The sequence below is a fragment of the Hipposideros armiger genome, unplaced genomic scaffold, assembly GCF_001890085.2.
Source record: "Hipposideros armiger isolate ML-2016 unplaced genomic scaffold, ASM189008v1 scaffold_93, whole genome shotgun sequence".
Classification (NCBI taxonomy): Eukaryota; Metazoa; Chordata; class Mammalia; order Chiroptera; family Hipposideridae; genus Hipposideros; species Hipposideros armiger.
In genome coordinates, this window is record NW_017731443.1 from 3,810,222 (window position 1) to 3,835,140 (window position 24,919).

The 24,919-nt window shown below is 48.5% G+C and overlaps 1 protein-coding gene across 1 annotated transcript in view; it reads right to left on the reverse strand.

Moving 5' to 3' along the window:
• Positions 1-6,603: 6,603 nt before the first annotated feature.
• Positions 6,604-24,919, reverse strand: part of SLC3A2 (solute carrier family 3 member 2) — a 20,620-nt gene continuing 2,304 nt past the window's right edge. The window contains exons 2-10 of the mRNA XM_019645567.1: positions 11,887-12,318; positions 11,321-11,494; positions 10,626-10,720; positions 9,029-9,097; positions 8,872-8,930; positions 8,525-8,705; positions 8,270-8,413; positions 7,243-7,326; positions 6,604-7,131 (exon numbers count right to left, since the gene is read on the reverse strand). Of these exons, the coding sequence (XP_019501112.1) occupies positions 6,769-7,131; positions 7,243-7,326; positions 8,270-8,413; positions 8,525-8,705; positions 8,872-8,930; positions 9,029-9,097; positions 10,626-10,720; positions 11,321-11,494; positions 11,887-12,318 (1,601 nt within the window). The 3' untranslated portion in view covers positions 6,604-6,768. The remainder of the gene's footprint in view (positions 7,132-7,242; positions 7,327-8,269; positions 8,414-8,524; positions 8,706-8,871; positions 8,931-9,028; positions 9,098-10,625; positions 10,721-11,320; positions 11,495-11,886; positions 12,319-24,919) is intronic.

Below are 24,919 nucleotides of genomic sequence, written 5' to 3' on the forward strand. Positions count from 1 at the left end.
GCAGTGTCACTGGCCCTCATATGTGGGATCCGAACCGGGGCCCTCTGGCATCCCAAGCCAGTTCTTAACCATCGCGCCACTCGGCCGGCCCTCCCATCTTTATTTTTAATTAACCCTTTATTACATGCTCTTATAGAAGTGTATGTGGACTTAGGTAAAAGTTATTGCTCCCATCTTATAAAAAAAAGACTTGTATTGCATATTTGAAAGTTGCTAGGGCCGGCTGAGTGGCTCAGTTGGTTAAGAGTTAGCTTAAGAGCGTGAGCTCTGAGCAACAGGGCCGCTGGTTTGATTCCCACATGGGCCAGTGACGCTGAGCCTGAGTTGAGCTGTCACTGAGCTGCCAACAGGTGGCAGGATGTCTCAGCTGGTATAACAACAAGATTGCCTGTTCGATGGTGGGCTATGCCCACCCACAACTAAGACTGAACTGAGCACCTTGAGCTGAGCTGCTGCCCAGATGGCTTAGTGGATAGAGCGTGTGCTCTTAACAACAAGGCTGCTGGTTCGACTCCCACATGAGATGGTGGCTACACCCACCCGCAACTAAGACTGAACACAGCACCTTGAGCTTAGAGGCCACGAGCTGCCGACGGGAAGCCAGATGGTGACTGGCGCCCTCCACCACAAAGATTGAAGAACAACAACTTGGCTGGTCCCCCTCCCCAATTCCCCAACACCGTTCCCCTCCCCCAATTCCCCAATAAAATCTTTAAAAAAAAAAAAAGTTGCTAAGGGAGTACATATTAAAAAGCCCTCATCACAAGAAAAAAAAATTCTGTACTAGACTTAGTACAGTGATCACATTGTAAGGTATATAAATGTCAAATTACTATATTACACACCTGAAACTAATATAATATTGTACACCAACTATACTTAAATTTAAATAACTAAATACTTTTTTAAATTTTGTATGGTGACATGTTAACTAAACTTATTGTGGTGATCATTTCATAATATATACAAATACTGAGACAATGTGATGTACACCCGAAACAAAAATAATGTTGAGGTGTAAGTTACACCTCAATAAAAAAGTAAAATAAAAAATAGGAAATACCAAAAAAAAAGCCTTTGGCCCTCTTCGTCTTCCAACCATTGCCTCATTTCTCTCCCTTCCTTAATAGCAACATGGTCTACAGTCACCGACTCCAAATTCTCTCCTCTGATCCTCCTAAACCCCTTGCAGTCAGCTTCTGCCCCTGTTGTCAAAGTCACCAAAGACCTCCATGCTGACAAACCCCACAGCCAAGCCTCTGTCCTCCCATTTGGACCCCAGCAGCATTTGACAGAACCAGCCGTCCCCTCCCAGCGAGGCTGCAGGGCACACGCTCCTACCTGCCTCACTGCTCCTCCTCCGCCTCAGTCCTTCTGGCTGCTCCTGGCCTCTCCGACCTCTGAAGGGCTTGGTCCTCAGTTCTTGGTCCTCTTCTCTTCCTTCTACACTCACTCCTGTGGTCATCCCTTGTCCAGCTAACATCCTGATATTTCACTTAGGTGTCTACTGGGTCTCAAAGGCACCAAAGCCCACACTGAGCTGCTCACTTTGCCTTCTAAACCTATTCCTACGATGATCATCCCCATCTCAGTAAATGGCAAATCCAATCTTCTAGCTGCCCAGGCCAAAACCCTTAAAATTATCCTTGATCCCTGCTATTCAGGGCCCCCTATGCTAATCAGCACCTTTGTGTGAATTAGCAAAGGCAGCCCCATCAGTGCAAGCACAGCAACACAGCATGTGACTCAGCAAGTCAACTGAGGACATGTCAGGGCCATTGCAAGTGGAACACGTCCTGGATTTCAGCATCATCCGACCCCACCCCAGCAGCCAAAGGCTTTGAGGCCTACCACACATGCATTGGTGGCAGCCTCCCATGCTGTTCCAGTTAAAAGACAATCGTACTTCCTGTTGCTCGGTGCTTACTTCCTGACCATTTTCCAAGTCTGGTCCTGCCTCCTCCTGGCAGTTCCTGATGAACTTTCAATGAATTTTTTTGTTGCTTAAGAAAACCAGAAACTCCAACTGATACTATCTAGAAACTTGTACAAATCCCTCCCACCCATTTCTCCATCGTGCCCTGAAAGTGATTTGGAGAAGACCAACAGAAGACCACCAATGATCTCCTTGTCACCAAAACTGAAGACCAGGTGGGACAGCTCTGCTCTGACACTGATCTGGTCTCTTCCTCTCCCTTGTCATCCCAACCCCACCCCAGGGACCCATTCTCTTCTACTCTCCCTCCTCTGTGGGTCCCTCTTCCACTGTCTGGCCTATAAATGTTGCCAGTCCTCAGGGCTCCAGCCTCACCCTTCTCACCCTACAGGCTCACTGGGGCATCATTCACACTCACAATGTGCACCTCCACCTCTACCCCTAAGGTTCCCAGGTCTTCCCCTCTGCTGAGGTGCAAACCTTCCCATGCTGGAAGCCTCCACTTGCGAGTCCAAAAGCACCTAAACCCAGCACACCTACATGGAGCCAATCAACTTACCACCCACTTCCTGCCTCCCCCACTCACCCAAGCTAGAAACTCCAGTCACCACACAGCTCCCTTCCCCCCCTCACATCTAGTCCATCCCTCCCAGGCCACCAAGAAATCCTGGGACTTCTTCTCTTGAACCATCTCTCCAAGCCATCCTCTCCTCTCCAGCCCCACAGCCTCCTTAACTTCCTAGCCTTCTTGGATTATTCCAAATGGCTCCCTGTCCCTGGTCCCTCAGCTTCTTCCTCCACAACAGCAGAGCCAGAGTGAGCTTTCTGGAACTCAAACCTGGCCATACCACTCCCCACCAAGCACATTTCAGTGGTTTCCCCACCGATGAGAATAATCTTCCTTTCTCATGCTTAGCTGAACTTCTTGCATAGACACTGGCGTCCTACCCCAGGCCTTCTGAAACAACATCCGGGAGAAAAATCAGGATTCTTCTAATCATTGTCCTCGAGCATAACAAAACAAATTTGAGGAACTAATGTAGTGATTCTCAAACTGCTGTGAGAATCATTTCGAAGTTGGTTAAAAATAGACTCCCAGGGCCAGCCAAGTGGCACGTTGGTTAAGAGCTGGCTTGGGACACCAGAGGGCCCGAGTTCGGATCCCACATATGAGGGCCAGTGACACTGCCCTCTACAGCTAAGATGCTGAACAACAGCTCAACCTGGAGCTGGGCTGCCGTGAGTCGCCGGCTATGGTATAGGCTGCAGCCCTTGTGGCAGTGGGTTGCTATGGGCTACCATGTGTAGCCAGAAGCCAGCGTGATCGGCCCGCAGCCACCGTGAGCGGCCGTCCAGAAGCCAGAGACTGATCTGCCTCACCCAGGAAGAGCGCAATGATGATGCCAACTTGGGCCAGTGGAGCAATGTCTTCCACAACTAGACTGAAGAACAAAAGGACAGCGACTTGTCTGTTCCCCTTCCCCCGATTCCCCAGCGCTGTTCCCATCCCCCAATTCCCCAATAAAAATCTTCCAAAAAAAAATTGTCTTGGGATGACAGCTCTGAGCAGCAGGGCCCCGGTTCAGAGCCCACATGAGGGCCAGTGATGCTGCGCCCTCTATAGCTAAGATGGTGAACAGCAGCTCGACTTGGAGCTGGGTTGCCGTGAGTCGCCGGCAACGGCTTAAGCTGCAGTGGAGTTGGCCGGCAGCTGGTGTGCGCTTTCATGAGCTGCTGTGAACCACCGTGAGCAGCCATCCAATGGCCGGCAAGTGACTGCCTCACCCGGGAAGAGCACAATGGTAATACCAACATGGGCCAGTGAAGCCATGTCCTCCACAACTAGACTGAAGAACAAAAGAACAGCAACTTGTCTGTTCCCCTTCCCTGATTCCCCAACGCTATTCCCCTCCCCTAATTCCCCAATTTTTAAAAAAAAAAATTTTTTTTAAACTACACAGTAAATTGCAAAGAATGCAATAACAATGAGCTTCCTCTGTAGTGACACCATGACACAAATTGTGGGTCAGAGGGGAGGCCAGGAGGCAGAGGAAGAGAGAAAGAGGGAGGGCTGCAGCTGGGACCCTGGGGAAGAGCCTGAGGAGGGAAGAAGTGGGGAGCCTCAAGAAGAGGGGCCTGGATTAGACACAAGCCCGGACAGGGAGGGCTTTCAGGAGGGAGAAGGGAAATCCTAGGCAGAGAGGGACCGAAGTCCGGCTGGCTGGCTGACTGGCTGGCTTGTCCGGAATTGTGCTGGAACAGCTCAGGGGATATGCCGAGTGTGCACCTTCCCTCATGCCCTCAGGCACAGATGCAGAGCAATGCAAACCAAAGTGAGCAAACGAGGACTGGGCCTTAATTTGGGACATGTAGTCTCCTGATCTGTCCCTACACCAGAACACCCTTATAGGCCCAGGCCCACCCCAAGCCCCATCCCTCAGGAACCAATGTTCTTTTTCAAAAGAAATCTACAGGGGCCAAACTTAACTGCAAGGGCTGTGAGGCCAACCCAAGAATCATAATGGCACCAGAGGATCCAACAGCAAATCCTGTGGATCGACCTGCAAAAATGCAGGACCCAAACACTCGTTAGCACCCCTACTACCACTCTAGTAGGTCTTCTGAGGAGCAGCAGCAATGACTGTCCTAACCAGCCTCCCTGCCACTAGAACAGCCAGTGAGCCAGTTAAAACCCAAGTCGGACTGCAGCACTCCGCTCAAAACCCTCCACCTCCCATGCCATTCCCTCAACCCATGTGCGGGAAGATTTCATCTTAGCTGGGAGGCCAGCCTTTGCACTCAGCTACTGGGAGGTGATCTCCAGGCCCTTGGAATGTCTGGACTGGTAGGAGTGTCTTTGTCAGTACAGGGACTTCAGACATCAGTCTAACAATGTGATTTATGATGAGGGCTTTGGGACACGCTATCTCTAGAGGAACTGGAGAAAAGGTATTAGCCTGACATTCTGGGAGAGGCCAGCGACTTAAAGTTCAGCCACTTGGGCAGCCCCAAGAAACGCTGACACCAAAGGCTCAGGGGAGCTTCCCTGCTTGGCTGCAGTTACACACCAGGTCTCGTGTCCAGGACTCCAAGACTGGGAGAGGACCCTCAACCACGTTTCATGTTTGGATTCTGCCCTATGCATCTGTCCTTTGGTCGGTTCGTCCTAACTTGTATCCTTTTGCTGTAAAACTCTCATCTCAATGCTTTCCTGAACTCTGTGAGGTGTTCTAGCAACTATCCACTGAGGATAGTCATGGGGACCCTGAACTTGCAGCTGGCATCTTAAGTGAGGGCAGTCTTCAGGGGACCGCACCCTCTAACTGCAGTTTGCCAAACTCTGTACCCTTGTAAACTGTGACCACCTTACTATGACCTTCATCTCCACCCCTTGCCAACTAGACCTCACCCCCTGCCCTCTCCCCCCTCACCCTCCCCACCCTCACAAGTGTCAGGCATGCTCCCACCCCAAGGCACTGGAAAGCTTCTTCCAGAATATCAGCCAAGTTAACTCCCTCATCTCAGGCCTTTTATTCAAATGTCACCTCCTTGGTGAGGCCTCTGCTAGTTCCCACCGCAAGCTCCACCCCAAGACCTCTTCTCCTGCTTTACTTTTTCCTATTTGAACACTATCACCATATCCACCACACTCGAAAGTTTATTCATCTTATTTCTGTCTTCTCACTAGAATCTAACCTCCAAGGAGACAGGGGTTGTTGTTTTTTTTAAGATTTTTATTGGGGAATTGGGGGGATGGGAACAGTGCTGGGAAATTGGGGGAAGCGGAACAGCGCTGGGGAATTGGGGTAAGGGGAACAGACAAGTTGCTGTCGTTTTGTTCTTCAGTCTAGTTGTGGAGGACGTTGCTTCACTGGCCCAAGTTGGCACCATCATTGCGCTCTTCCCAGGTGAGGCAGATCAGTCGCCGCGGGCTTCTGGACGGCCACTCACTGCGGCTGCTGGCCGCTCACGCTGGCTGCTGGCTACACACGGTAGCCCATGGCAACTCACTGCCACAGGGGCTGCAGCCTATGCCATAGCCGGCGACTCACGGCAGCCCAGCTCCAGGTTGAGCTGTGTTCAGCATCTTAGCTGTGGAGAGCAGTGTCACTGGCCCTCATGTGGGATCCGAACTGGGGCCCTCTGGCGTCCCAAGCCAGCTCTTAACCATCGCGCCACTTGGCCGGCCCAAGACAGGGATTTTTTAACTTTGTTCCCTCTTGTAACCCCAGAACCCAGAACAATTCCTGGCACATGCTGAGTGCACAATAAATTCCTGTTGAATGAATAATCTCTAGTATCCTTCAGAAGTACGTCTTAGAAAACAGGCCACCCCACTCCCACTCTACCTCCCTGAAAGGCTAAGTCTGCAAAAACGAGATACTGACCACAACTGGCTGGAGACCACTGCCGAGGGAGGTAAGAGTCAGCAGCAAGACCCCAGACCTCCAAGAGAGCAGCAGCTCAGCTGGGGGAGGAGGCATTGGTGCTTGCCCCAGCCCAACCCCTTCATGCTGCTATGAGGTTGACAAGCCCCTTCCTCTCTGGGCTGGAGCAGATGTATGGACCTCTCGGGCCCTGATCACTGTGGGGCAGGTCCGGGTGCGGAGAGGGGAAGAGGGGGAGAGAAATTCTTGCCATGACAGAGGGGTGGAGGGAAGACAAGATCTCACCAGGTCAGGGTGACTTTTATTGGAAGCCAGAAAACACCCTATTTGGAGTTCATCTGTAATCTGTGACAGTACAAAAAAAAAAGAGGGCAGGGGAGGGGAGGGACACCAGAATGCGAAGAGCCTGAGGAGGGGCGGGGAAGGGTAGCGAGTGGGTCCCTGTCAGGGCACATAGGGGAAGCCGAGCAGCAGCCCCTCATGGGGCTCCAGTTTCAGGTTCTCCAGCTCCAGCGAGGCGCCCTCCTCACGGCCTGGCTGGGTGCTGAGCAGCATGTCAACCCTGGCTGGCAGGCTGGCGCTGGCAGGCAGGCTGGAGGCCCCCAACCTGGCAGGTTGGGCCACATCCCCAAAGTTGAGGACTACCAGGAAACGCTTGTTCTGGTCCCACTGGCGGACGTAGGAGAAGAGGCTGGGCCCTGAGGACAGTGCATGGAAGTCTCCGTGTAGCAGGGAACGCTCCTTGCCCCGATGGTCGCTCAGCCACCGGAACAGCGCAAGGAGGGAGCCAGGATCTTCACTCTGGCCCTGCAAATGATGAAGACATAGCCGGATGGGATGAGGAACAGCCCTGGGTGTAAACTGCAAGCCACCTGGCCACCCTCTGCTGGCCAGGCCCTGCCCATCTGAAATCCTTACCTTCACCGACATGTTGGAGCTTATAGATCCTGAGGTGCTGAGGGAGCTGGATTCATCCCACGGCATGTAAGGGGCCTTCACAGGCTGAAAGACAGGGAAAGCAGGACTTGGAAAAGGCCTTGGGCCCGCTGTCCCTCCTGTTCCCACCCCCGCTGACGCATATCCTCCCCCACTCATGCCTAACCTGCTGGACGAGCAAGGCCTTGACCTTGCACAGTCCCCTCAGCCTTCAGGGCTCTCCTCCCGAACAGCAACAAGCCAGTTCCCTCACCTCCCTCCAGTCTCGGCTCAGCTGTCTCGTCAAGTTTTCTGTGGTCATTCAATATAAAACATACCCCTCTCCCCCTATTCCAAGGCCCCTTGTCCTGCTTTCTTTTGCATAGCACTCATTGGCACCTGGTATCTTCATTACGCCTGCTGATTATCTAATTTCACCACCTCCAGTTCTTTAGTGCACTGCTGTACCTCCATGCATGGCACCTAGGAATTTCTCTATAAACCTCTCTGGAATGAATGAATGACTGGTTCTGTAAATAGCGGCTCAGATGTCAGCCTCCAAGCCTAAAGCTAAAACTGGCTTTAGCCTAAAGTGGCTAAAGCTAAGCAAGAGCCTTCACGGTCTTACCCCTACGACAGCATGCTGCTGTGTCCTCCCCTCTTACTCATCTGGCCCCCCCCCCACCAAAGTAAGAGTTCCTGGGGAGCACAGAATACCCACTGTCCAATGAAGGAATGAAGGAATGATGGCTACCATACTGAACACCTACCAGGTACCAGGCATTGCAACTCAAAGTAAGCCACCATTTAATCCTAACTACCCTATAAGAAATGCCAGAATTACAGAAGAGATGACCAGGACTCAGAGAAGTGACATACCACGTCAAGGCCACACAGCTACTGGCTAGGTGACTGCCCAGGGATCAAATGCAGTTCCACCCCAAGGCTCAGGTCTGTCTGTTGACATCCACGGAACCATCATGGAGGATCACAACCTGTCTCACTGTGCTGGGGAGGCAGCCCGCAGTACCTGTCCTGCAAGGGCAACTTCCTGCAGGCCAATCTCATCCCCATAGCTGAAAACCGGGGTCCCTGGCAGGGTGAAGAGCAACAGCTGGTAGAGTCGAAGGAGGTAAGCCGGCACCGAGGAAGTCAGGAGCCTCGCCTGAGACAACTGCAGGAATGGATGCACTGGTGAGCTGTCAAGCCCGCCGCCGACCCATCTCCCAACACCCCTTTCCTCCAAAACACCTCCTGCCCCCATTCCCACCACTGTGGTACTCACAGTCCAGCTGCACCAGCGACGCTCAGTGACGTTCAAATACTGTGTGACCAGGGATTTTACATCCTTCCCAGTGAAATTGGAGCCTGACAGGTATGAGCTGGTCACCAACAGGTCCTTAGCGAATTCGAATAGGCTCAGGATATCCTGAAGGTTGGAGGACTCGGTTCCTGCAATCAAGAGCCTACAGAGAGCAGAACACGTGTCAAGGGGGGTACAAGCCAAGAAAGAAAAAATGGAGGTGAAGAGGTTCTTTGGACTAAGAGCTCCCCGCTTCCCAGGGGGCCTAGCACTCCACTGAAGGGTTCCCACAATGGAGCAGCGTTGGGGTCAAGAGGTCTGGCACTCACTTATCTTTACTGAAGCTCTTGGTGATGTTCTGCCAGTCAGCCAAGAATGCAGAAGCTTTCTAGAAGACAAAAAGCAGAGTCAAGAGGCAGAAAACACTACCAGGCCCTGGTGAGTTTCTCCTCCAGGCTCTGCCTCTCACATGCAAAAGGACCTTACCGTCAGATTCTCCACATCCCGAACCTGGAACCCATCCACGCCGGCCTGCAGCCAAAAACTCAGAGCATTCTACAGAGAGCGGGGCACAAGAACAGAGGAAAGATATTAACACTCTGAATATTGCAGCCCACACTAAATCTTGCCTGCCATGCACTTCCCCATGACCTTGGGAGAGTCACTTGAATGAGAGAGCCTTGAGTGGTCTCACTTTCCACCTCTATTATAAAGGTTAGCCCTCGGCCCCCTCTCATTCTAACCTATCATTCATTTCTAGTGCTATAGCATTTCGCTTCTCTATTCCTCCCGGTGGCAAATCACACGGCTTCACCTTTGACAACCACAGATAAGGCCCAAGAGAAAGTGTTCATAAACATAACTTCATTTAAGACTTAACATGTGTGGAATGCTGGTATACCCATTTTAGAGATGAGGAAAGTCTCAAAGAAGCAAGAAGGCATGTCCAAGGCCACAGTCAGAGAACAGCAGAGACAGGATTCAAAATGCTAGTCAAGATCCCAATACTGGTATATTTACTCCTTTCCCAGTGTCTTGGCGCTGGGGGAGGGTGTGAGTAAAAAGCCAGTCAGAGCAGAGCCGAGGATGAAAACGAGATTTTCAAAGCATAGCTCCAGGGCAGTTTAGATGAAGATTCGAAACAGCCAGTTCTGCAGAACAGACCCAGGCCTGAAGCCCTGGTGTTCCTGGGGCACAGAACATGGAACCCTACTCCCACTGCCTCCATTTTCCCCTTTTTCTCTGTTTCATGTGCTCTCTCCTCTCGTCTCCATTTTCCTTTGAGGCTACCATTCCTCACGCCATTACCATCTGAAAACTTCATGTATCCGTAACTTTCAAAGGGTCTCCCAGCAATTTGCTAATTGATGAGCTAGAAGACCCCAAGGGTCCTCCAGAAATGCTGGGAGTGCGGACTTCTACTTCAGAATAGGGAATCAAGAGCCAGCAAAGTGTCAGGGTGTGCCTCCATTTTTGTTCTACCCGTGCCAAACTGGTCAGTGTCCCAAAAGCTGGGGAGAACATTCAAAGCCCCACTCCCGGCCTGCTGGGTATCAAGTTTGAGCCTATGTCTTCAGGGAAGGCGGATTAGAGAAATAAGACTACTTGGGACCTCAAATCCCAGACACACTGAGCCCTCTGAACCTAGCATCCTCATTTACAGATTGGGACAGTGGCAGGGACCTTGTGAGAGTATGCAGGGGATTCGAGAATGTATACAAAATACTTGGCAAAGTCCCAGACACATAGGAAGACCCCAGTGCTTACAATTTCAGACTGGGCTCCACTCCAAAATACATCAAACGAGAGCTGGGAAACCAGTCAGGACAGGATACCCACTGAGAAAGGGTTTCCTCTCCCACAAAGAAAAAAAATCAAACCCAGATTGACTTCTGAGAAGCTCCCTTCCTGGCACGCTCACCATCAGAGTCAAGGAAATAAGAAAAATGAGCGGTCATAAAAGGAACAAGCAAAAACAGGGGTGCACTGCTGGCCTATGTGGGCGGAGCGTGCCTGCTTGGCTCCAAGAAGCAATGGCCCCTCAGCTGAATCCGAGCTAGATTTACAACCCCAGTACACTCACCTTCATCTTGGTGGCCACAGTGTCAATCTGAGTGGGCTGGAACCATGAATTCTGGCCCCTGTAGTTGGGAGTGAGGTCCAGAATGACCCGGATGCCTAGAACAATGAAGAGGCAGTTGTGAGAAAGACTTTGGGGTGAAAAGAAAGGAGGAAATCAACAAATATAAGTCTATAAAGTGTATCCTTTGTACCACTTGGTACAAAAGCTTAGATTTGAACCCCGGCAAAACTCATTCTATTGAAACAGAGATATGAGCAAGGAGAGGCCTTAACATCTTAGGGCAGGAGGCCTGTAGTGTTGTAGAGAAGGCTGAGCTATGGGGCCCTGGGCTCCCCACCCCCAAAGTGAACTCTTTTAAAGTTAAGACAAAATTTTATGTGGTTTTTTTCTTTTTCCAAAAGGATCCACTCTTTTCAAATTTAAAAACCACTGATTAAGTAAAAGCCTACATTTTGTAAATAAGGACACTAAAACCCAGAAGTGAAATGATTGCACAGCCAAGTAGAAGGTCTCTAAACCACATGACAAACACATTTTAGGCTGAAGCCTGACAAACCTCCTTTGTACCTGCCCTAGGAACACTCTGGGTCCGTCAGAAGTACACCAGACAAAACCCCTATCCTGCCTTTCCTCTGGCCAGAAGGCCAAGCCCTTCCTAGCTGCTTCCTTGTCAACCTCAACCCCAGGACACCCACTCTTTTTCCTGGCCGATTGCAGGAGGCTGTCAAAATCTTCCTTGGAGCCCAGAGTGGGGTCGATCTGTTCCAAGTTGGTCCCACTGACGTCATCCTGCTGGTTCTCGTGAATTGGGCCCAGCACAAAGCCCTTCACCTTCAGGGTGCTCAGGTAATCGAGATGCCCCTTGAGGCCTGAAATGGGGAAGAGGGTTAAAGTGAGGCCAGTCTGAGGCCCCTGATGTCGCCTATTGTCTCCTCTCCCCGGGAATAAGTGTTGGGGGTAAGGCTGGATCACAAGACTCAAGAGTTTCTGATGTAAGGAGCCTAGCACATTGCTTCAGAAACCGGCTTGGACTGGCGCCAGGCGCCCCAGGGAGAAGGGAAAAGACTGAGTCAGCTACCCTCGTGAAGCGGTGGGGGGGATCCTTCAAAGAAAGGAAGGAGGCTCTACGTCCCAGGGAGCGGGCGCCGGTGCTGGGGGGCCGAGGAGGGAGACCGTCCGAGTCAATGTGGGGACGGGGTCAGAACCGGTGACCAGTTACACCAGGGAACACGGGGTGGGGGTGGGGTTACACCACGCTCACCAGCTAGGTTGCCCGCTTCGCTGCCCAGGAAGGCCTGAAGGTCGCCGATGCGATAGAGGGCGCCCTTGTGCCACCAGCTCTGCGCCGGCAGCTCCCGGCAGCGCGGCGCGCGCACGATTATGACCACGGCGCCCGCCAGCATGCCGAGCCAGCCGAGCCAGAAGAGCAGCAGCAGCGCCCAGCGGGTACGCACCCAGCCGGGGCTGCCCGCCACCTTCAGCAGCTCCTCCTTAGAGAGGCCCGTGAACTTGGCGGCTGCCTCCGCTTCGTCGTCGGCCACCTTGTTCTTCACCAGACCGTTCTTTTCGACGCCGCCTGCTATGACCGCGGCCACCGCCGCCCCAGACGCCGCGTTCATCGGCTGCTTCTCGGGTTCCAGCTCGTTCAGCTCTACGTCCTTCATGTCCACCTCGGTGTCCTGGCTCATGGTGCCTGCGGAACCAGCGACACGACGCAGTCTACGGTCAGGTGGTGGCTGGACAACTTTCCCGACCTCCGGCTTCGGAATGAGCTCCCTGCCTTGCGTCACTCTGGCAGCTCCGCGGCGGGGAGGAGCGACCTCGGGGAACCAGCGGGGAGCCCCGCCCCGGCCCGCCCCTTAAAGAGGAACGTCGGGGATTGCTCTTTTGGGACAGCTCGGGTGGGCCGCGGCCGGGGAGTAGTGTCTGGTACAGGCTTCCGACTGCTGTATGGTCTAATTCCTCAGCTCGAACCCGTCTACCACTAAGGTTCTTTAGAGCCCAACCCTAAGAAGGCTGAGCACCGAGCCACCTTTAGGTGGGCGGACTCTGTGATTTGTCCCGCCCCGGGTTCCCTCGGGTCCCTCCTGCCACCGGAAAGTGGGTGGAAAGGAGACTGCCAGCACCGCATGGGTCCTGAGGTTCCTCTTCGCCCACTCTGAAGGCTGGTGACTACCCCGGACAGCATACTCCCCTTGGCCCAGGACTCAGGCCACCGCCTGCCGGGTCTTCCCAACTTCACTAGGCCACTTGCTGCTCAGAGCCAGCCAAACTCAACTTCCGCCCTTTCCCCACCAAGCCTTGTCTTCTCAGGCCTCTGGGACTTGGCACGAGACCGCCGTTTCTCCGCAGGGCTTACTCCCACTGATCCCTCAAGACTCATCTTGAATTTAGTTCAGTTAATTCAGGCTGCAACTATTTACGGAACGCCCACTACAATACTTTGCTTGAACCTTATGGAATTAACCCTAATCCCGTCTTCCCAATGATGTTTTACGATGAATCTGTTTGGACAGGAGAGTTGCTGACACTGCGGTCTTACCCCACCCCACCCCCAGTTTCTGGCGCCAGGATGTCGGGCAGCTAGGAATTCCACAGCCCTGAGAGACTGATAGGCAACCTCTGGGCCCGAGCAAAAACATTCCTGGGCTTGGCCTCAGCTAGAGGCATCCACCTTTGTCCTACTACAGATCGGAGGATGCCATGGTCAGACTCTTCCTCACCTTGCAGGTGCTCCCACAGATTATCCCCACTTCCCCAGGCGGCCAGGGTTCCCTTTCCTTCCCATCACTATGCTAGGCCCGAGAGCCAGCTGGTACTGGCGAGGCCTTGAAGACCACCCAGCTTCCTCCCACAGAGATCCTTGAGTCTAGGGTAAGTGGGGCAGAGACAAGGTTCACAGCAGGGACTGCTGGGCATCAACACCATAAGGTGCCAAAACTCTCAGAAACTTCTTGTTCCTGAGCAGTGCCAGCTGGGTTATTTTCAGAGAGGAGCTGAAGGAAGTAAGTTCTTTCTCCCTCTCCCACCTGGGCTGGAAGCCAAGATGGCTGTGTATTTGGAAGAAAGCAGAAGGCAAGATCTGAAGAAACAGACAAGAATGGATTCCAAAAGAGAGTCAGGGGTGTGAATGGCTCATCTTCTGCCATCCCCTCCCTCATCTCAAAGCCCCCACCCCACCCCCACCCTTGGAAAGCCAATTCCTAGAGGAGGGCAATTAAGTGGGTAGAGGTTGGAGTTCAGACCAGTGCTCAATGATGATAAGAAGTCCAAGGTGCCCCAGGCATGCAGATAAGTGCCAACCAGGGGTTCTGCACAGACTTCGTCCCCAGCATGAAAGCTCAAGGTTGGGAGTTGTGGGGTCAGAAGCTCTCTTTGAGGTGGCCCAACATAACAGCCCCGGAGCACAGTATTACACTCAACAGCCTCCATGGCCCCACACAGATAAAGCCGATCCCTTCGGCATAGGATAAACAAGCTAACAACTTCCCTCCCAGTTTATCACCCACCACACCTGTCACAGAGACTACCCTCCAGCCACATCAGCCTTCAAACACCTGCCAAGCTCACAACACACTTGGCTTTGTCAGGCCTCTCCAACTTTGTTCGTGCCATTCCCTGTGTTTTGCCCTTCCTGTTCTGCCACTCTGCCTCATAAGCTCCGATTCACTCAAGACCTAGCTCAGATGACAGCTTTTCTCAACTCCCAGGAAAGAATTACTTTCCATCCACCTCTGCTACAATTCATGTCTTGTTTATTATGTTTCCTTGTTTGAGAGTCTTTGCACTTCAAGACATGCAACTGGGGCCTTGTGCTATTTGTCAAGGACCTGCCAGATCATGGGTAACACATAGTAGGCACTTCTTTGATAAATGAGTGGATGAACTATATCAATCAAACCCAAATATTTCCATTCTTAGCCACAATTCAATGACAAAAGTAGCATGTGAAGATAAAGGGATAAAAGTGAAAACGAATTTAAACAATACTGTACCTTACCAAGATGAAGCTGTTTGTGCAGGAAAACAAACCAAGGCTTATAACTATTCAACCCAAATAAAGCAAAGTACTAAATCTAGGGGAAGGGAAGGACAGAAAAGCAACTGTGGAGAAAGAGGACAGAAGGTGGCTAGAGAGCCTCAGATCCTATAATGTATGTTGATAAATACAAAACTTAATATTTACTACAGGAATGCAAAGTATATAATTTGTCAAGAAGAACTGAGCCTTCAAGAGAAGCTAAGACAAAGCAAAGAAAAAGAAAGGAGTTCAACAGTCTAGAGGCTAAGGACACATGAGGCCATAGTCCTCAGTACTTCCCACTCCGGCAGGCAGATGGCCACACAGAAACAGAGGGCCAAGTGTACAGAGAAAGTTCTTTCCAACCCACTATTGCGAAAATCCATGTCATGTGTTTCCCAACAGATAAGGATTACTTGATCTTGGCCAAAAGAAAAAGACGTTATTTTTTCCCACAATGTGTAAAAAAGGATTTCCAAAGACAGAGCGAAGATAGGAAGATAGTTAGAAACAGGAGATTGTCCAGCAGACCCAGCAATGCTGCCAAAGCCCAGGGCATTATTCCAAAAACCCAGGGGAAAAACAACAACAACAAACATCCAGGCTCTGCCCTCATAATACCCATCAGCCTTGAGCAGTTTAGCCCTTTGAAAAAGGATGATGGCTGACGTTAAGGAACTGAGCTTTTGGAAGTCAGAGTGCAGCTGAGATGAAAGCAGAGGAAGCTGATCCCAACCAAAGGGACTGACTTGGCAGCTGTTATTTGAAGAACTGATGTTGGAATAATATTATTTGTTATTACAAATACTGCAGAAGGGACACTGGCTGCTAAAGAACAGCGTTGTCTTAGGAAAGGGTGGGGAATTCGAGGGGGGATAAAAGCCAGAAAGAGGAAATGCAACTGAGGCCATCTCTTAAAAGGAGAAATAAATGCACCATTGGAAAAGTATCTGGTACTCAAATAAATTGGGCATAAGCATCCAAAATGGCTAAATGCTACCAGAGCTTTCCAACAATACAATCCTAAAGACACATAATGAGAAGTTGGGATCTTAGATTTCAATTCATGGTTTCTGAACATAAAGTTTCCCTTTATTCCCCAGCTGCAAGTAACTCAGTATTTTAATAGCCCCGCCCACATCTGCCCCTGTTCCAACCTATCCTCCTTTTCAGGTCAATTTATAGGTGGTTCTTAGGGCCTTCATATAGGGAAGCAGATGACTGGGTACATTTTAAAAATATTTTTTATATTCAATAAGGTGGAAAGGGGGTATAAAACATTGAGAAGACATTTAGACATGGAGTAATAGAAGCCTGAATTTGAAATAACCACTCACTCTGCAACTAAAGTGGTTAATTTCAACACCAACTCTAAAAAAAAAAAGGACTATAGAGAAATTAAAGACAAATTTTAAAAAAAAAGTGAAGTACATCACTAAGAAGGGAAACTCTTCTATTTCAAAATGAATTGAAACACTAAATGGAATGCTAGCTAGAATGGAACCAATCTGAGAACAAAACTTTTCCCTGAACCAGAACACATTACTAGGATAGGGACAAAAGGATTACAACTGTTACATGATTACTACAGCCCCACTTTCACAAGCTTTTTTTTTTTTTTTAACAATTGTAAGTCTATAGCACATATTCCTAGAGGTGCTACAATTCCAAGCTGTGATATTGTGATATAAGAAATAGATGCTCGGGCCAGCCAAGTGGCTCAGTTGGTTAAGAGCTCGCTCAAGAGTTTGAGCTCTGAGCAACAGTGGTTCGATTCCTGGCCCCAGCTGAGATGCCAACAGGTGGCAGGATGGCTCCGCTTAAAAAAAAAAAAAGAAATAGATGCTCCTCTGCTCCTCAACTTACAATGGTGTTACATCCCAAGAAATCCATCGTTAAGTTGAAAATATCGTAAATTGAAAATGCATTTAATACACCTAAGCTACCACACATCATAGTTTAGCCTAGCCCTTCTACTGAATTCTTATAGCTGTCACACCATTGTGAAGTGGAAAAATCCTAAGATGAACCACTGTAACTTGGGGAATGTCTGTATATACCTTTGATCTTCATCACTATTTCCTGGCACAAGAACTACTAAAAACCCTTGTAATTTCTAGAGCAATAGAGGTGATAAAAGCATCTTTTGTTCTAATATTTGGTCTTAGTCCCCGGTTCTCAGACACAAGAGCTTCTAAGACCCTTGGAATCTCTAGAGTAGTAAGAGTGTCATTTTTAATGTTAATAAGACAGGTGAGGGTGGGGAAAGCCTATATAGCCCAGGGTAGGGGCTGGTTGCCAGAGAAACAACTGGTGATTAGGTTAGAGCTTTCAGCCCCCAACCCCTAGGCCTCGTAGAGGGGAGAGGGGCTGGAGATTGAGTTAATCACCAATGGCCATGGGTGGTGCCTGTGTAATGGCGCCTCCATAAAAGCCCTAAACAACAAGGTTGGGACAGCTTCCAGGTTAGTTAACACACATCTGTGGCAGGATGATAACACACCCCAAGTCCATGGTCAGAAACTCCTTTGTTTTGAACGCTTTCAGACCTGGTCCTATGTAACTCTTCATCTGGCTGTTCATTTTTATCCTTTATATCACTCTTGGAGGTCCTGTAGTATCAGGTTGGTTTGTGGAATGGATGGAGCAAGTGTCTACTTAATCTCCCTGTGTCAAAAATCCACTTGATGGGGCCAGCCTAGTGGCTCAGTTGGTTAAGAGCTCACTCGAGAGTTTGAGCTCTGAGCAACAGCAGTTCGATTCCTGGCCCGAGCTGAGCAGCCGCTGAGCTGCCAAAAGATGGCAGGATGGCTCAGCTTAAAAAAAAAAAAATCCACTTGATGAAGTGCCCTCAGGTAGATAATTTATGAGATGTTAAATGCTAAGAACAGATACCATTCTTGATCTTGGGCCCAAAACCAAAGAAACAACATATAATTAAGATTCCTCAGAAGCCAGCGACTGATCTGCCTCCCCGTGGGAAGAGCACAATGATGGTGCCAACTTGGGCCAGTGAAGCATCGTCCTCCACAACTAGACTGACGATTCCTATCAGGGGCTGGCCGAGTGGCACGTTGGTTAAGAGCTGGCTTGGGATGCCAGAGGGCCCCGGTTCAGAGCCCACATATGAGGGCCAGTGATGCTGCGCCCTCTACAGCTAAGATGGTGAACAACAGCTCGACCTGGAGCTGGGCTGCCGTGAGTCACCGGCATTGGTGTAGGCTGCAGCCCCTGCTGCAGTGGGCTGCCGTGAGCTACTGTGAGTGGCTGGCAGCCAGGGTGAATGGCCGGCAGCAGGCGTGAGCTGCCGTGAGCCACAGTGAGCTGCCGTCCAATGGCCAGTGAGTGACCGCCTCACCTAGGAAGAGCACAATGATAATACCAACATGGGCCAGTGAAGCAATGCCCTCCACAACTAGACTGAAGAAAAAAAGGACAGCAACTTGTCTGTTCCCCTTCCCCAATCCTCCAGCGCTGTTCCCTTCCCCAACTCCCCAATAAAATCTTTAAAAAAAAAAAACACCAAAAAACAAGAAACAAGTCATTGTGTAAATTTGTAAAATTAAAAGAATCTCTTTCTGAAAATTTTGCTAAAGGGAATCCAGACTTTAAGTTGGTCATTAATCTCATCAACACAGGGCTGTCAGAGAATCCCTTTGCCAGTCTCTTGAATGAACTAAGAGGAAGAAAGGGTTAGGTCGACTGGCACCATATGAAGCAGGTTCTCTGTGTTAAACACAAAGAGGTAAGAGGGGTATATCGGTAGAGTTAGGGTACATTTAAAGAATAAAAGGTTTATTTTTTATATCTTTGTACAATTAAATTTTGTTGTATATGAGGAAGTTTATGTTACTATTGATATGGTGTTATTATTATTATTATATTTTTTATGTAGTTTAAGAGAAACTAAGGTACTCTGAGTAATACAGAATCAGGAATTTTGGAGTAAATTGATTTTAGAAATCAGNCAACGTCCTCCACAACTAGACTGAAGAACAAAAAGGACCACAACTTGTCTGTTCCCCTTCCCCCAATTCCCTAGCGCTGTTCCCATCCCCCAATGCCCCAATAAAAATCTTTAAAAAAAAAAAAAAGATTCCTATCAGGCCTTGCTTCCATAAATTTCACTCAAGACAACAAAAGCAGCCTGAAAGCTGTTCTTTATAAAATGCCACATTTTCAACTCTTCCCAATACCAGTCTAATCCTTCCCAATGGCACATTCCTCCACAGTTCAGGAAATAAGGAAATTCTGTTCTCAAACTGAATTTGTGCCTCAGAGGTGAACGTCCCCCCCCCAGCTCCAGGCCGGGAGCACAACTCACTTGAACATCTCTGCTCAGCTAATAAAGGCAGTGCTTCCTGCGGCCAGAAGGGGGCAGAGCGACACCCTGAGAAAAACGCCTGAATGCGCTTCCAATCTCTAAGAGATTCCTGTTAGAGGACGCTGTCTACATACAGTTCAAAGTATTTCTTCCAACAACCTAGTCAGTAGTTCATATCATAACATAGGGCAGGCGATCAAGGAATTATAGTGACTTGCGTTGTTCTACATGATGGGGATAAAATAATAAATTATAGAGACACGACTTCTGAGCTCAGGGAGTTTATGCAGGAAAGGGGTCAAGGAGAGCAAGGGAGGGAATGGAGCGGTGATATTGAAACTGAAAAAGAAACAGGGGCCTTGATGGCTCTGCCAGTAGGCACAGACTTTCGCCTAAGAGCAAAGTTGCAGCAATGAGAATGGTGAGCTGAGAAGATGAGATTTTTATTTTATTTTATTTAGAATGATCCCTCTGGCTATAATGTAGAGAAAGGATTAGAAGCGCATCTAGTCAGAGCCAGGGAACTAGGTTAGGAATTTGTAGTGGAAATCCAGGGGTGAATGCCTTGAACTAGAGTCCTGAGAAAGAGAAAAGCAGCTGCTGACATCCCGGAGCTGGCCTGGCACTCACTCCTAGGCCTTGATGTCCTCACGTAGGACATAATTTCTCAGAACGTCAGCATCAGACAAGGCTCCTCTGGGGTCATGACGGATTAAGACAAAAAGAGACCATTCCATAATCATGTCTAAACACAGACCAAAGCATGACCAGTGTCCAAATCACAAAAGACCAGATATCTCCCTATCCTGGCTAGTATGAGTGACTGCTGCTGCTTTACCAATTACAGCCCTAGCCTCATTCTAGTCTTCCCTCTTTCCAGAAAAGACTTAGTAAGATATCAGATAATAAAATGATCCCACTTTCTGAAAACATCCGTTCCAGAGTAAAGCCCCACTTGTTGAAACCCTCCCCAAAATCACCTAACACAAGCCCTAATCCTGTAAGTTCTTTCTAACACTCTCTTACTAAGATTCCCCGATTTCCCTGGTGTGTGTTCTTCCTCGCTGTAGCAATAAACCCAGCTTGCTGCAACACAAGGATGTTCTTTTAGCAGGAGGGCATTTATAGTATGACAGCAGTAGGGATAATGACCACATTTGTGGCATAGACAATTGAGTAAGAGGGCACAGTGGAGACGGAACAGATTTGTGGGGAAACATGATGAATTCAGTTTTGGACAAGTTGAGCTGAGATGTTTATGGGCCACCCCAGCGAGGATGTCTGCCAGACAGGTACACGGATCTACAGTTCAGGAGGTCCTGGGCTGAGACGAAGTTTGGGAGATGGTCAAATATATATGGCAAATGAAGCCATTGTTACTCAACAAGAGAGGTCCACACATTCACCACACAGCAGAGCCAAACATTCTACACCAAGTTTCGCAGTGGAGAAAGCCAAGTGGTTTATTGGCAGGGTGCCAAGCCAGGAGAACGGTGAGCCAGTGCTCAAAATCCAAACTTCCCAATGGTTTTTAATCAAGTGTTTTTAACACACTGAGAACGGGGCATTTAAATATATAGACGCAAATCTGCGTCACTGGTTCACGATGTGTTAAAGGCAAAGACTGAGAGTTGAGGGTTAGGTCTGGTGACCTAACTGGGTTGAAGAACCAAGATTCTGCAAGACATCTCACGATTGTGCGTCAGTGACATTATCTTTAAAGCAAGAGGCAGAAACTAAATGTCTTGTGACCATTGTTATTATTTAAGCTATCGTTATTTTGCGCTTAACTGGCTACATTTTTCTATTATCTCAAGCAAAGGGTACTTTTAAACATTTTTTCTGGAACTTGCTTCACAGGCGGGCCTTCAGGCCATGAAGAACATTCTTTATAATCTTTGACTATGAGCGACTAACGTATTTTTTTAATCTTTGACTACAAGCTACATAACAACCAAAGCAATTGAAACATTTAGTTGAAGCCTATACCTACATCTCTAGACTCTGACCTAATACCTACACATGGTACTGATAACTGTCAGTTTCACCATGGCAATGGATAAGTTGGTCTAGACAGAGTATAGTGAGAAGTGAGATCAAGTGGACCCAGGACAGAACCCTGAGGAACATGTAAGGAATAGATAGTGAAAATGGTCAAGAAGAGGAGACCAAGGTGAGTGAGGTGTCCCAGAAAGCAAGGGGAGAGAGCACTTCAAGAACAAGGAGGGGGGCCGGCTGAGTGGTGCATTGGTTAAGAGCTGGCTTGGGATGCCAGAGGGCACCGGATATCATTCTCATATGTGGGTTCGGATCCCACATATGAGAGCCAGTGACACTGCCCTCTACAGCTAAGATGCTGAACAACAGCTCAACCTGGAGCTGGGCTGCTGTGAGTCGCCGGCGACGGCGTAGGCTGCAGCCCCTGCTGCAGTGGGCTGCCATAAGCTACCATGAGGGGGCCGGCAGCCAGCGTGAGCTGCCGTCCAGAAGCTGGCGACTGATCTGCCTGGCCCAGGAAGAGCACAATGATGGTGCCAGCTTGGGCCAGTGAAGCAATGTCCTCCACAACTAGACTGAAGAACAAAAAGGACAGCAACTTGTCTGTTCCCCTTCCCCCAATTCCTCAGCGCTGTTCCCATCCCCCAATTCCCCAATAAAAATCTTCAAAAAAAAAAAAAAAAAGGCCAGCCAAGTGGCTCAGTTGGTTAAGAGTTGGCTTGGAAGCGTGAGCTCTGAGCAGCAGGGCCGCCGGTTCGGATCCCACATGTGCCAGTGACGCTGCACCCTCTACAGTTAAGATGGTGAACAACAGCTCGACCCAGAGCTGGGCTGCTGTGAGTCACCGGCGACGGCATAGGCTGCAGTGAGCCTCCGTGAGAGGCTGTCCAATGGCCAGCGACTGATCTGCCTCTGCCAGAAAGTGCACAATGATAATACCAACATGGGCCAGTGAAGCAACGTCCTCCACAACTAGACTGAAGAACAAAAGGACAGCAACTTGTCTGTTCCCCTTTCCCAATTCCCAAACACTGTTACCTCCCCCAATTCCCCAATAAAACCTTTAAAAAAAAAAAAAAAGAAAAAAATATTTTAACTCCTTTTTATATTTCATCCTTTAAAAAATTTCCCTCCTTTTCAAATAGTTGTTAATGTAGAGTATAATATGCTTTAAAAATCATCATATATTAGGGTATTCTACTTTTTTCTTTACTGATAAGGAGCATAATCCAAAAAGTTCAGTGAGCACTGTTCAACCCTGCCACTACCTGAATAGTTACTAAAGTAATCACTGGTTGTTGAAACAATAAACGTGCTTGTTAGCTTAGACAGCTTCACATGGTTCATATTACCTCTTCCAAGTCCATAATCAAATCCTTTACTAATCAATCCAGTTGCTGTAATTTACCATGCTCATTTTTTTAAAAGAGATGTAATTCCACTAAAGCTATCTAGCTAACAAATCTCTTGTTTAACAACTAAATGCCCCTCAAGGGGTGTGTCATTCCTAGGAGTACTGCGATGTCATGTCAGGTCAGTGCACAGAGCAGACACAGCAAGCTCCTGTTCCAAAGTCAATGTAGTACATTGTCCTCGGTGGGAGGACACAGCAGATATTACAGTGATAAGAACAGATACTGTACCATCTTAGCCAAAAGGTTAAGAATTGGTATTACTGTATCAACTCTCCATACTTTCCTCACTCAGGTCCCCAAATACAGCGTGTAAGCCTGTCCTTACAATCTTCACCATCTTCATCTCCCCAGAGACCAGGCTAGTCCTCCTCAGTGTCATATTTCTCCACAATCCAGGAAATTCTGTTATCAAATAGGGCCTTTTTCTCCACCAAGGTTACTGTCTTGTCTCACAGTTCCTGACAAAGCACGGGTCATTTGAATCTCCTCCTCCATTAAGCCAGGCAGTGCCTCTTGCTGCCAGGTGGGGGCAGGGTTGCTCCTTGAGCAAACTCTCCAGAACTCTCTTAGGAGTAGCTCATTGGCTAACCAGGGGAGTCAATGAATTGAGGCTGAAAAAAGATCCTTCAAAATTTTATAGAGATAAACGAATACATACTGAGTCCTACTTTGTCATGCACTCTGCTAGGCAATAGGGATAGAATGGTGATTTACACAGACATGACCTCAGGGAGTTTAAGGTGGGCGGGCAAGCTGGACCGGCCTTGGAGAGAGAGAGGTGGTAAGGAAACTGGCAAAGGAAGCAAGGGTTTTCACCACTACATTGATGGTCTAGACCAGCGGTTCTCAACCTTCCTAATGCCGCAACCCCTTAATACAGTTCCTCATGTTGTGGTGACCCCCAACCATAAAATTATTTTCATTGCTACTCTATAACTGTAATTTCGCTACTGTTATGAATCGTAATGTAAGTATCTTTTTGTTTTCCGATGGTCTTAGGCGACCCCTGGGAAAGGGTCATTCGACCCCCAAAAGGGTCGCGACCCACAGGTTGAGAACCGCTGGTCTAGACTTTAACTTAAAGACTATGGAGGGGCACTGAAGGACTATGAGCTGAGACGTGAGATTTGACCAAATTTTTTATTTGGAAAGATCAGTTTGGCTGTAAGATGGAGAATGGATGAGAAGGGAGGAAACCAGAGCCAGGGAGCTACAGTAAGTCTGTCGTAAAAACCTTGGGGTGATCTCCAACTTCTACTAGCTTTTTTTTGGTGCTGTCAACGAAAAGAACCTGAGTCTTTGGAAATATTAGAAAGATTGTTATTTATGGTCCTTGCTGAGGACTATTAGCCAGAGAGCAGAGCTTCAAGAAGTCTTGAAACAGTGCTCAAACTTCGGGAAAGGGGGCAGAGGCGCTTATATAGTCAGAGGAGTACACGTAAACTTCTGGTGAGTTAGAAGTTTCAATTAGGGTACATAAAGTTCAATGATTAACAGTTTTCCATCAAATGGAAGGAATGTACAGAAAAGATAGGTTGAGTTACCATAACCCCTGGTGTCAGTTTTAATTAGGGTTCAGAAACAAATTACTTCAAAACTCTTTGAGGTGATTTTTATCAGGACGTAGAAAGAATGGGCACTGTTATCTATAATCACTGATCTTTAGTGTTGAAACTGTAGCAGATATATTACCCCCATGGTTTGTGCCTTAGTAAGAAAATGTAGCAAAAGGGCACTGTTCCCTTGGTTACGATTAGGTTAGAGAAGCTGAAGCACCATTTCCTTTCTCAGTGCTTATCCCCTTCAACCACTTTCTTCCAAAAAGAGCATCCAGTTTTTGACATTCCCCCTTTCAAGTGGATTCTGTCACTACGGAGGTTGCAAATTCAGTCATGGCCACCTTTGGCTCACAGGCATATCTTGATTGGCTCATAGAATGTGCTTCAAATTGGAAGTTAGACACCAACACTTAAAATAGGCAAATAAATATACAATTCTGGATTTCTGGATTCTCTTGGTCAGGTTTTTTTACAGAGATAATACTCTAGTAGCAAGGCAACAATCAGCTGGAGCTAAGAAAGGGCTGACCAGGTTTGCCAGAATCCCCATCCAGTTCATATCGCTTACCTACATTACCTACTTTTTGTAAGTGAGAGACCTCTGACCTAAATCCTGTCCTTCCCATCTCCACTGCCATTACAGAATCCATTTACCTGTTGCCCAAACTACTGTGACAATCTAATTAATGTCTTTGTCTCCATCTTATCCTTCAACTTATCACCTTGCTGCTCAAAAACTTTCACTGGCTTTTTTCTCACTATTTACAGTTCAAATAATTTAGCTTTGCATTCCAGGTCGTCCTCATCGGGTCTTCGCCAGGAAATCTTTTGCAGTTTTATATTCTACTATTCCCGTTCAGCCCACCTTTCATGAATTATATCCATGTATTTCCTTCCTTTTCCAGCTCCAAGCCTGTGCTCAAATTGTTTCTTTAACTGGAATTTCTTCCCCAGGTCTGTTTACCAACCCTTGAAGG